Source organism: Leuresthes tenuis, unplaced genomic scaffold, assembly GCF_036924035.1.
Source record: "Leuresthes tenuis unplaced genomic scaffold, fLeuTen1.0.hap1 SCAF_23, whole genome shotgun sequence".
NCBI lineage: Eukaryota > Metazoa > Chordata > Actinopteri > Atheriniformes > Atherinopsidae > Leuresthes > Leuresthes tenuis.
In genome coordinates this window covers 7,250,684-7,263,913 of record NW_027325377.1, presented here as the reverse complement: position 1 = coordinate 7,263,913, position 13,230 = coordinate 7,250,684, and the positions used below count along the sequence as shown (strand labels likewise).

The 13,230-nt window shown below is 40.3% G+C and overlaps 1 protein-coding gene across 3 annotated transcripts in view; it reads right to left on the bottom strand.

The window, feature by feature from the left end:
* The window catches only part of ptprz1b (protein tyrosine phosphatase receptor type Z1b), a 64,687-nt gene that overhangs the window by 3,591 nt on the left and 47,866 nt on the right, over positions 1-13,230 (bottom strand). The window contains exons 14-32 of one of the 3 annotated variants that reach the window (XM_072377580.1): positions 12,939-13,166; positions 10,866-12,101; positions 7,890-8,034; positions 7,715-7,806; positions 7,536-7,621; positions 4,757-4,777; positions 4,352-4,448; positions 4,182-4,264; positions 3,041-3,175; positions 2,797-2,928; positions 2,537-2,694; positions 2,284-2,419; positions 1,868-2,014; positions 1,645-1,738; positions 1,171-1,244; positions 747-875; positions 515-664; positions 285-427; positions 63-198 (exon numbers count right to left, since the gene is read on the bottom strand). In XM_072377580.1, the coding sequence (XP_072233681.1) occupies positions 63-198; positions 285-427; positions 515-664; positions 747-875; positions 1,171-1,244; positions 1,645-1,738; positions 1,868-2,014; positions 2,284-2,419; positions 2,537-2,694; positions 2,797-2,928; positions 3,041-3,175; positions 4,182-4,264; positions 4,352-4,448; positions 4,757-4,777; positions 7,536-7,621; positions 7,715-7,806; positions 7,890-8,034; positions 10,866-12,101; positions 12,939-13,166 (3,422 nt within the window). The remainder of the gene's footprint in view (positions 1-62; positions 199-284; positions 428-514; positions 665-746; positions 876-1,170; positions 1,245-1,644; positions 1,739-1,867; positions 2,015-2,283; positions 2,420-2,536; positions 2,695-2,796; positions 2,929-3,040; positions 3,176-4,181; positions 4,265-4,351; positions 4,449-4,756; positions 4,778-7,535; positions 7,622-7,714; positions 7,807-7,889; positions 8,035-10,865; positions 12,102-12,938; positions 13,167-13,230) is intronic. The other 2 variants (XM_072377581.1, XM_072377582.1) reach the window with 2 other exon arrangements.

The following is a 13,230-nucleotide window of genomic DNA, read 5'->3' as shown; positions in this document are numbered from 1 at the left end:
CATCCAGATACATCTCACCTGTCTCTATTAAGAGTATCATTTGTGCACGTTACAGCACTTACCACATCATTAAATACCCCAGGCCTCATGAGGTTGGTCATTCTCGCCACCTGGTAGACATCCACCGCTCCCTCCTCCTCCAGCTGACTGAACAGGGTGGTGAGGGCACAGAAAAGCCCTGACGTAGCACCTCCCAAACTGAGCACACGCACACATATCCACACAGTTAACCAAAGAAGGAACCAAATTTCACAAGTGACGAAACCTGTTTGTGTCATACTCACGGATCATGTACAACTATAGGTCCTTGTGTGTGTCTGCTGTGATCTCTGACCATATTGATGAGATCGAAACTGTTTCTGATGGGACTGTCTGGGTTTGGCCAGCAGGGGGTGCTGTACTGACAGACTTTCAGCACCTGATCGTTCTAAAAGGGCGCCGAGAAATCAAAGGCTTAATATGCGAGAAAGCACAAGTTTGTGTGTGCATGTGTGTGTATGTGTGTGTGTGTTACCTGTAGAAACACAGTAAAGTCCTGCACCAGAAGTCTCTCATCATTAGCCAGAAGTACGTGCTCCTCCCCAGAGAATGACACTGTGAAACCGTCAAAGCTCATTGGCTGATCTTTACTGGGCCAGTAAACACAACAGTCTCTCTCTGTACTCTGAAAAATAAACAGAACATGTAAAATGGGCTTGATAACACATATTTGTTACTATACAGAGCAGAGTATGTCTGAGTTGTACCTGATTGTGTGTGTCTGGCAGGCGGACAACAGTCTGCGTTTTGTGTTCCCAGATCATTCTCCAGAAATCTGCCACTGTGCTGCTCAGAGGAGTCTGGCTCACAATGAACTCCTTACTGCAGTGGTGTCCCTGTGGACATATGGGATGCATTAAACTACCAGTGGATGTTTCGTTGATCTCTCAAAAACACAAAAATGTGCCACTTTGAAGAATCCCCAATAGACAAGTGTTTCCATTACTGTCTCCTGTTAAATACATTGTTCTAAACACATGATATATTTGAATTATTTCAGTGCTACCTTTGGATAGAAGCTCTTCTCTTCACATAATTCTATACTTTAATTCTGAAATAAGAAAATATCAGTGCACTAATATATCCACCAAAATGTTCCATATCTAAAGAAATGGTAACCAGCTGTCTCACCATAACGTAGGAGGCATTGATGTAGCCTGTGGCGTTCGTTTCTGAAGCAGTCAGAGAAACTCTTGATCTCTCCACTACACAGAAACACACGAGTTAGCAACACGAGGAAGGAAAATATAAAAAGCCTCGTACACTCTTGCACTTCAACATACACAGAGTGGAACTGCAATTGTGAGATTCTTTTTTTTTAACACAGCAAATGTTAAAAAAAATTAAAATCTTTCTGGAAAGATAGTCCTTGTTGAAATTTTAGTGGTAATTTGATTCAAATAGTTCTATTTGGGATTATGTACAACATAAACTCAACATCAGCTGCACTAACACAGGTAAAAGAAAGGACAGGGCTAAGGTACAACCCCATTTCAAGAAAAGATTCTTAGATTTCACAACAACTTATCAGTTTACCACAAATAAATTCTAACATATTGTTGGTTGTTGTCTGCTTTGCCCAGTGAGTAATCCAGCCCTGCTTACCAGGCATCAGCGCTCTGGCTCTGTTCCTCTCAGCATTGCCATCCTTCAGAGCGGTGCTGTAGTCCGCGTGCTTCGCTTGGCGCTGACTAATTAACTGAAACAGATATGTTCAAAACAATCAGTGAGTACAGTTAGGTGAGAATATAACATGAAGGAAAACCAACCAAGAAGTGTTGGCAAAATTCCAAAATTTTCTACAGGGAGCAAAGGCAAAGGGCTACACCTTGAATTGCTTGTCCATGCGTGTCCTGCCTGTGGCCCCCTGTGTCAGGAGGTCAGAAACATAAGCATGGAGGAGCTCAGTTGTCACCCAGGTGTCCCGGCTCATGATGGCCTCCACCAGAGCATCGTGGATAAAGACATACTGCTCCTAGATGACGGAGGTACAGAAAGAAATGTGTCCTTGTGTCTTAATGTCATCTATTGAGATATCTGCAAAGAGCTGTTAAGGCTCAAGGTATGACTACATGTATGTTAGGGTAAGGATAACATTAAACGTAACATACTGCTTACCCAACCCTGACCTTTACCCCAACACAGCCCTATTTATTATAAACTCTTATAAATTTATAAGAGTTTTATGTTCCCCAAATGTAAGGTGGATCCTGCAAGTGGAAACAGATAAGAGTTTTCTCTTACCTCCGTCTGAACCAGGAAGTTCCTCTGTGTCCGGACGTGTTTGAGGAAGCCAAGAACGTTCACCATTCCCTGATCTTGGATCTGCTGCAACATGCTGTCTATCACTATGTAGGTGCCTGTTCTTCCTACACCAGCACTTAAAGAGACACACATCACAGGTTAACACCACATTCGTGATAATGTTGCCTCTTTCACACTAAGCATCCACATGATAGATGTTCATTTAATTTATACACACATATATACACTCTACCTGCAGTGTACCAAGACGGGGCCTATCTCCTGTGTTCGGGCCCGAGAAGATGCTCTGATGAAGGACAGGACAGGCAGGGAGTACTCTGGGACGCCCATGTCCGGCCACTGGGTGTAGTGAAAATGGAGGACTGTGTGTTCCACTTTCCTTTGAGGCACCTGGAGGACCAGGAAGTGTGTTAAACCAAAGAGGCTAAGGGTGTTTATTCATGTGACCACTGTGTATTAAACAGAAAGAGAAGGATTGTGTGTATGAACTACCTTATTTGTTGAATCCCTGACTGTGAACGTCCGCAGTGTATAATAAGCAAGGGTCTTGGTGTTTTTCAGGGTCACCTGATAAGGACCGTATTCCTCTTGGTTTTCTTCTGGCCAGTATTGGTCACATTTTGCCTGAAGACATAAAAAAAGATGATGGTGTGTACATTCTGAAAATAATAAACATGGAGTTCAATGTAAGGTTTAAGATCCGACACATTGCTGTAAAACCTATTTTAGCTCTTACGCGTCCTTTCTCCTTCAGATTGGTGATCATGACAATAACTCCAACATTCTGCTGCCAGATCATCCTCCAAAAGTCCTCCCTGCTTGCTCTGAGGGGTCCCTGGGCTGCGATGTATGCTCTTGTCCGCTCATAACCCTGCAAAGGAGACAACGATTTGCTCACTGCAACCTTGATACAACGTGTTAGGCTGTCTACAAGAAGGGACAGAGAAGACTCTTCTTCTTGTGGAAATTTAAGTCCTTTACCGTTTACAGTAAGATGCTGCATATCCTCTATAAATCTGTGGTGAAGAGTGCAATTTAATCTGGAGTCATTTGTTGGGGCAGCAGCATCAGAGCCAGTGAAAAACTGAACAAACAAAGAAGGCAGGGGCGGGAGCCAATTTAAAAAAAAAAAAAAAGAATGAATGGACAACACTGTTTACTTAAATTGCAGAGGAAAAATAAGATGAAGAAGAAATGTATTAATTTTGTGAAGAGCAAAGCTGAAATGCTGCACCACTGCTGATCTGACAACACACCAGCTCAGAGAATCAGATTTATGCCAGAATGATTGAAGATTTAAGTTAAAGATGTCATGCCATGGTTGTTACAGAGTATTTCGGCATTATCTGGATTTACACTCGAGGATTAATTTAGTGAAAAGCCAATACCACACAGGGGAGTTTTCAGGACTGTGTACTTACTCAGAGAACCGAAGTTTAAGAAGTAACTATAGTCAGTGTACATTTAGTGGATAGATCTTTTTCCAGAACCACAAAAATGTTCTGCTTAGGATCACCACTGACACCCGGCTCATTTTTCAACTGGTAGTTTTGCAAACCAGAAACGTTGTGATTAACGGATTTCAACTGAAATTCTAATACACTGCTGCACCAGTCAGACTGAGATATTAGCTGCTGCTGTGCTCACACTTCCAAGATTTCAGCTGAATCCTCACCAGGATTTACCTCCCTTGAGAACAGAAGTTACACAAATGACCAGTGTTAATAATTAAGTAATGTGACAAACTTCAAAAGCATCCTTTTCAACGTTATTTAGACATGGAGTGTCGTCAAACAGAGCCTTCTTCAGACAAGGTGTAGTAAGAATTGGTACCAAATGCAACAGTCTGAGCAGAGATTGAAGTGACCTGATCTTACATCGACAAAGTTAGCGTTGATGTAGTCCCCGCATTTTCCATCTCTGTCCAAACTGCTGAAGAGTTTCACTCTGCTGTGGTCATCTAGGAAAGGAAAAAGGTAATCAGCAAAGTTTCCACAGGCTTGGACACTTAAATGTTGAATTGTGACCCCAGTGAGCAGCCACATACAGGCCAGTATGTTAATGTAGCGGTTCTTGCTTTTGTTGTCGGGGTGATTTGAACTGTCGGCAGTGATGCCCATTTCCACTGTACATGCCTGCACCTCCTAAGGCACAAAAGAACATACAACACAAATTCAAAATAAGGCTTATCGCTTATATAAACACAAAAACAGTTGTTTTTTTAAATTGGATCCGAAGGTTTTGCCATCACTTGTTACCCATATGTATATAAAAATTTTAGAATATGAAGATGACTACCACAATGAAAACATTTCTATGCAACAACAGACTTACAAAAACAGATTCATTACAAGTGAAGCTGCAGAATGCTGACAAAGGAAGACACTTTAGAACAAATGTCTTTTTTAAAGGGCAATAAAACTTCTCTGCAGCAGGAGAAGGAGCATCTTACCTCATAGGACTCTTTGACAATCTAATGGAAGGTGGTGAAGATGCAGAAAGCACAACGATGGTGGTGGAGATGGTGAAGAGAGTGGGATAGGGGGACAAGATGACAGACAGACAGGGAGTCAGTGCAGGTTCAGGAATTTGGGGTTCAGATACACACAGAGAGGAGAAATGTACTGATTTTCCCATCAGAGCTTCTAACTTTGTTGGCATCACTTTGATTGTGCAAATGCCCAGAGGGCTTGGGGCTCGATAGAATTTACACTGAGGTTTGGTTTAGCAGCTATGGAGAAAGCAAAAACACAGTTATAAAATGAAAAAAATGTGCAAATACAATGACAATTACAAGGGAGGATGCTTTAATTAATCCTATCTGTGTGCTGCTTAGGGAGGGTCATGCTTGGAAACAAAGGTGACTTACATGCAGACGTACCCCACTGTTCAAACCTGACAAGCAGCAGGTAGTTTTTATCTGTCTGTCCTTGCCTTTTGTAAACCTTTCTTCCAAATTTAAGTCCTCTTTTTAGTTTGAGTGTTTCTAATTTAGAGTCTGTGCCAAAACACCTCTTCCTGCAGATTGATGTGTAACATGCTGCACACAGAAGTTACACATCAAGTGCTAAATGATAATCTTGACAATGTGATGTTAATAGACATATGGAAGCACATTAAGGAGCTATGACAAATGAGGCATTTATACACAGGAACCAAAACTAAGGCCCTGTTCACTCATGGTGCAAACATGGCTGATTGGATCACAGGACAGTGCTAAATACAGGTATGAATGCATTCAGAGATCACATTCTTACAGTGTGAACATAAACTCATCCTAGGCCACACTGAAGGACCACCCATTGAGCTGACACGACTCCACAGAAGGAGCAGATTATTCTGGGGATGTGTTTGGAGTTGAACTGGAAATATCTCTGCTCCTCAAAACTGGTGTTTTAATCTAAACCTCAGCAGTAGTAAAATCGTGGAGTGTGGTGCAGCCATCAGAGAATGTGTGCACACAGCCCATCACAGTTAACGGCGCAGAGTTTTAAAGGTGAAGTTTTGAGTCTAACGTGAGTATACAGTTTATTTTGCCATCTTTCTGTTTCATCTTTAGGGACTGTGTCAGAATGAAACTGCAGAGAGTTTAAACCTTCAGTTTGTGTTTACTTAGTGAGTTGAGGTGCGCTAACATCAATGGCAGCAGATGGCTGAACACTATATAAAGCATCAAGTAGTGAACATGCATAAGCTTGAGGTGTTGGTGTCATGGTCCCAGAGGAACAAAGAAATGTACAAATAAGCCTTTTAATGGAGATTTGACGTGAATACAGGGCAAACAGATAGACAGCATGAGATAACCTAGTGCGACTTATTATTTTCCACTGAGTTAGTCATTTGTTCCTTTAAAATAAGATTTTGTAGCTAATGAAATATTGTGCAATTAAAAAAAAATCATCATCTATAAAGGTCTAATGTTCAGCTTTATCTCACTTAATTAGAAACTATATTTGATAATGTTTTGTGTATTTTTTGTATTTCTTCTCATTTTTATTAATGACAGTAATCAGAAATTGCAGCCTGACATGTTGAGTATTTCTATCAATATGTCATGCATAATGTAATAATAATGTAATAATGTTGAGTAACAGGATGATTTTTATTGTATAACATGTGAAGGAGTATTAAACAGAGCTGATTTAGTACCCTTTGCTTCAGTAAAGCCTCTGAATACATTTCTGAATGCATTTCACATGTTTTTCTAATGTCGTGTAGCCCAACTTAAGATCATGACACAATCTGCTGGCAGATGCTTCCAAAGACTCATTATACAGTGAAAAAAAAGCCGCTGAAACTAATATATCCTTATATTTCAGAGAATGTGATGATGCAAAGACCTAGCGATCCCATTTCACTCTGCTGCTTATTGCTGTAATCTCACCCGTTTGAATGGGAGGAATCCGTCTGCAAAACTTTAATTAGCTAAAGAGCAACAAGGAGCTAAAGTCCAAAAACATGTTATTTTATAAGCCATGCCCACTAACCCTTAACCATAACTTTAACCAGTTGAATTGGATGTGGGTGGAGTTGGATGATACGTTCGCAAGTTGAACCATCTGTAAATTGAATCAATCCTAAACGAAAAGGAATTCTTGTTTTGGTATAGTTACAAAATATTTTATAATATAATAGAAAATCTTGGATTTTTTCTTCACATATTTAATCAACAATCACTCTGACCCATTCCTCTTAAAACTTTAATCCCAAAACCCAACCACAACATCCACAACATCACACAGCAAATTATCTTGTGTTCTTTTTATTTCTCTGATATTGTGTCGGCTTCAAAACTGAGCTTATTACAATCATTGGGAAATTATATATGTGACTTATGGTTTAGGTTAGTGAAAGTATTTTTGATTCTACAAAAAGATCTGTAGACCTGCTGATGTCCTGTTTGTTGCACAGCTGACAACTGATTGTAGCTTAGGCAACATGTTTGTTGGCAAACAGAGCAAGTAACGGAGATCCAATCACAAGTGGTCACTCAGGAGGGACACATTTTAATACAAGGTGCGAACGCACTAACTAAAGGCTGTTTTCTTGTGATCGGATTAGCCAGGATGTATGTTTTCACCAAGTGTGAACACAACCACTTTTATGCTGTTATATATATGGCTTATTTGGAAATCAGGAAAAATAAAAACTCCTAAAATAGATTCTGGCCAGCATATTTCACTGGATTATTTTTTTTTTTTGGAACTTGGCTGGCTAAAAATCCCACACACCTCAAACTCCTTGGAGAAAGTGTTGTTGCTGTGGAGCTCCATGACATGCTTCACAAATTGCTTCACTGTCAGTGGCTCGTGGCCGTCTGTAACACAATAGGAAATACTTAACTGAGCACTTAACAGTTTCACAGTGTGTGGGACTGCATATTACTGCTTTGACCAGCCCAGTGTTCTACCTGTAGCCAGCAGCAGGGGTGTAGACGGAGCAGATATGACTTTAGGTGACGCGCTGTCATCTGGGTAGAAATGAGCTGCCTGGAAACAGTTTCTGTGACACAGAGAGATCAGAATCTCTGTATGGTGCAGAAGTGGCAATGATACAGAAAGACACTGTGTGTTTGTGAACTATACCTCCAGTAGATGAGTATGCCAACCAGTACCAGCAGACAAAGAATAGTGAGAGTGGAGACGATAGCCAGAGGAACCACTGTCCTCTTTTCCCTCTCCACGCCTTCAACCAAACCGACTCGAGACTCGTGGCTGCTGTTGCTGCCCTCTGAAAGAGAGAACTGACAGTTTATATCATTCACGCTGGACAACATAAAAGTGCCTTAAAGATAAAACTAATTCATGTACAGCTAATATACCCAAGCATGAATGAAAATATGGATAACTGTTTATTAAACAGCGGTGAGTCAGCCAGTGTCCACTTAGGTAAAGATTTTCAACTCCTCCTCAAATCTTTCAGAAAGAAAACATTAAATCTGCATAAAAGAATTTATTGGTCACCCCAGGAAAGCAGGAACAAGATACAGACACAACGTCACTCGTCATTGTGGGAAAGCAAAGCATACGAAAAATGCCAGTGAGAACGGTATAAATCACCCCCTAAAATTAATATAGTTATCATATTTTTCTGACCTTAATTTAGTTAATAAACCTTCCAATTCAACTGGGTGGAGCCCCAAAAATATGAGATCATACTGACACGCGTGCTTGAATCAACCTCTTTCAAAGGTGGCGCCAAAAACACCAGACAAAGAAGACAATGAGCAGAAGATGGAGAACAACCTGGATACTTGTTTTGACAAGAGACGTTGCAAAGATATTCACCATTATCCACACAATCTTACAATCTTTCATTGAAGGCACACTTAAAAAGGCTTAAATATGCAGTTGGTAAACCAGCTTACTGTCTCCTAACAGACCAAACTGTTAAATTGTAGACTGAAAAAAAGAAATGCATGGAAAGTTTTGGCGCAGCTAACCTGAACTGTAATAAGAACAGAATCATGTTCACATCTGCAAATTCCCAACAATGTTCCAAAAAAACATTTACTGGCGTATAGATGACCTCACATTACCATCAGTCAGCATTACTACAAATTTTTCATGTGGCCACTTGCCATTATCTTATCATAACACATCAAATCCAATATTCACTCTCCTTCTAGATCTGGTTTGGTTCTCTACTCCTGAGAGAAATAGCTGGCTCTTTAGCTGCTAAAAGTCTCACGGAATTCACTAGATGCAGGTTTTACTGAAAATAGATGCCTGCGATGGCTGACAGTTAGACCGATGAGAAGAAAAGAATACCACTAAAACACTAATTACTTTGCCGATTACAAACGATCCTCTCCAGATTCTACAACCCTTTGTAGAGGCTTTGTAAAATGGAGGTAAAAACAGAATGGAATAATTTTCTAATCTCATACACCGTTGTTTTATGAACAACAGAGCAGAGAAAACATGTCAAATGTTTAAAGTGAGACATTTTACTATTTCGTGAAAATATTATCTCATCTTGAATTTGATATCAGTAACATGTCAAAAAAGTTGGGACAGGGCCATGTTTGCCACTGTGTAGCATCCACTCTTCTTTTAACAACAGTCTGTAAACATCTGGGAACTAAGGAGAATTTTGGGAGAGGAATATTTACCCAGCCCTGTGATGGACTGGCGACCTGTCCAGGGTGTACCCCGCCTTTCGCCCGATGACTGCTGGGATAGGCTCCAGCCCACACGCTACCCGATTAACGGATTGACGGTATAGAAAATGGATGGATGGAATATTTACCCAGTCTTGTCTTATATAGGATTCTACTTGCTCAACAATCCTGGTGCATCGTTGTATTTTTCATTTGATAATGTTTTCAGTTGGCAAAAAGTCTGGACTGCAGGCAGGCCAGTCCAGCACCGACTTTTCCCTAGGCCCTAATGTTCAATGTCATGAAAGATGCAGGCTTTTGAACATAATAAAAACAGCTGAAAAAGAGGCTGGATGTTCCTTCTCCTCTTTATTCTCGAGGAAGAGGGATCTTTGTGATTTCTACAAAGAATTAAAAATTTCAAATATATAATTAATAGATTTTAAATAAACTTGGTCCAAAGAAGATGTCAGCATTTCTGGCTCTTGCTCACACGTGGCTTCTTCTCTACAGGATAGAGCTTTAACCTGCATTTGTGGATAGCACGGTGAACTGCGTTCACAGACAATGATTTCTGAAAGTGTTCCTTGTCCCTTGTAATGATTTCCATGACAGGATTATATCAGTTTTTAATACTTTGGATGATTTAAGGTCATCTTCCTTTACACTGAGATCTCTCCAGATTCTAATCATATTTTGATGATATCATGTACTGTATATTGTGAAATATTTAAAGTTTTAGTTGGAGGAACATTATTCTAAAATTGCTTCCCAATTTGTCGATGCAGTTTTTGCAGATTACTGAAACTCTTTCCATCTTTATTTCTGAGATACTCTGCCTCTCAAAGGTGCTCTTTTTATGTCAAATTATTACTAACCTGTTGCCAATTAACTTAATCATTTATTGTAACATATTCATTCAGCTGTTTCTGTTCAGTACTACTTACCTTTCTAGTCTTTTGCTAGAAAGACCAAACTTTTTTTTTTAAGATGTTTTGCTGCCATCAGTTTTGAGATGAGTAATTGTTTTTCATTAAAACAGTGAAATAACTCACTTTCAGTATTTCATACTTTCATTTTCTTTGTTCTATTGTGAATGAAGTAATTGTTTATGAGATTTGTAAAACAAAATTCAGATTTTATTTCTATTTCACGGTCTCCCAACTTGGAATTGGGTTTTTATAACATTGAGGCACAGCTGTGGAAAATTCATATTTTGTGTAACTGTTACCTTCTATTTGCTCCTCCACTGTGTTGTTGGTGTCAGTCTGTCTGCGCAGAGGAACAAGACGTTCCAACACAGGACTTCTTGTAGCATTAAACAACAACCCATCCACGCTTGAGAACACCTGCAAACTGTCTCTAGTTGCACCTGCATAACCACCTGCTTCTCTACCCTCATTACTACCTGCTTCTATGTGTTCTTCACTTTCCAGCACTCCGTTTAGTTCATAATTACCTGGCTCTTGGCTGTTTACAAACAGTGGGAAGTCTGCTGCAGGTGTGCTTTTAGCAGCAAGCGGTTGCAGAATGCCTCTTCTTTCAGATATTAATTCTTCATTGCTGTAATCCCCTCTGCTGTCCTTTGAACCATATTCATTTTCACCCACAGCTTTGAAACGTTCTTTATCCCTGTTAACGTCTTTTGGATTTTCCTTGTCATCAATCCCAGCATGCTCTCCAGAACCACTGACATCATCAGCCCCACTGCTGCTTTCACTGTACATTGTCCCTCCAGCTACAGTCTCCATTTTAGTTTCCTTCCCCTCTTCTTTCAGCATGTCACAGCCTTCAGTGATATTGACCTTTCTAACACTCTCATTTGCTTCTCTGTCGTCTATCTTCACTGTATTATTCCTTGTGCCTGTCTTTTCTTCTTCCTCACCACTTATCTCAGTTTCCTCCTCTCTCTCTGTCTCTGTGTAACACTCTATCTTTACACCCATGGCTCTTTTTCCTCCATCTGTATAATTATCTCTTTCAACTGCCTTATCAGTTCCTGGAAATCTGCTCCTTTCTCCAATACGTTCCACTTTTAAATTAACATCTGAGCTCAGAAAAGTAACAAATTTAGGTTGAACTTCAGCTGCGTCATATAATTCATCATTTAAACCTTTACTGTAAAGGCCAGAGCCTGATCCACTATCCTCTATCGGGTTGTCCGACAAATCCACACTTCTAAAATCAAAGAAGGATGTGACTAAATTTGTGTTGTGGTCATCTTCATCTTCACCTCCACTGGCTTCCTTTTCATTGTTGAGATGTGGTTCTGACCAGATATCGACATTATCTTGAGTCCTGAGGTTCTTTCCATCAGAAGTGGATTTTCTTGATAAATTGATGATACTTAAGCCATAATCAGACAGCAAAGAGAGAGAGTTTGTAGCCATTAGATGAGTTGGAGAGTCTAAAGTTGTAGTAATTGAAGGGTTTTCTAAATCCAATGACAAAGGGATCACAGAGTGCTCCTTAGAAGACTTGTTTTCATGGCGGGCAGCAGAGGGACGGGAACTGCTGATGTCTTTTTTGAGTGATTTGAGTGATGGAGGCATGACACTGAATACATTTCCTTCAGCAGAGAATGTCCCATCAGGGACATTAGGATTGATGACCATTCCATTTAGAGTTTTAGGAGGGTCTTTGAAGCCAGAAGACTGATGAGAGCTGGAGTCAGTCCCGGCCATGGGTGAATTAGCTGCAAGAAAAGCCAAAGCAAAAATGTGTCCTTTTGAAATGGACAAAAAGAAAAGATGGAATTGAAGGCAAGACATGATGTTTCCAGATAGCACTGCAGATTCTGATAGAACCTGAGGAATTCAAACATTCTCAGAAAAGGTATAGCTATCAGCCATCAACATCCCATGAAATTCACAGAAAGTGGGCAAAGACTTTACCGTTCGTAAATGAAAAGATGACAGCAATGGTCAAGAGGAAGAATGCCCTGAAGAGGAATCAAACCCTACATTCTTTGAGGACACGGGAAAAGAGCAACCACCAGAGAGCACTATTGAGCCACAGAAGAGAATTCAGACGCAGAGGAAGTCCCAGAACTTGATGCTTATCACCAAGCTTAAGTGGATTCAAGTAGATTATTGCAAGGCAGAAAAAATTTGACCTCGACAAATAACATGCAGAAAGATTTGCGTAAGCAGAAGCATATATAATTCTGAAGCACTTCAGAGAGAAAAAGCTACTGATAATCACTCCAATTACAATTAACTCCCCCTTATTCTTTATGGCCCTCATTATTACTACCACCCACATTTTCCACATCATGTCACCACACAAAATGCCACCCTGATGACAGAGCACAGAAGCAATAAGCCACACAGTGGTGGGCCATTACAGGAAAAAGGAAAGCATTTAAGTCCAGCTGTCTACCCACCATGGAAGAACATTTATTTATGCAGCCCTGCTGCTGAGTAAAATCGCTCATTCAAAAAATTCAGAGCCACCTTTAAAAGGATGTGGATAGTTTATCGGAATTAAAGATTTATCTCAAAAGAGGGTATTCTTGGGTGTTTCGTCTTACCCTTAAACATAGGCTGAGTCGTATGCATCAGCACTTTGAGCAACGAGGAGGTGGTGAATGATTTGTAGACCGAGTTGGCAAGTGTGTTGCTTGCAGTTGGCGCGTTTTCTTTTATCCAGACCGAGGTGGGGATGGAGGAATCTGGTGCGATAGGGTTTGATAGAAGTTTGTTCAGAGGTGCTTCACTGTCTTCAGAGAATGATGAGGAACCTTTGTCCTCTGAAGTATCTGTGGACAAAATGTACATGAAGTTGACATGATGTGACACTTAAACTGGTCAATATTACAAAAG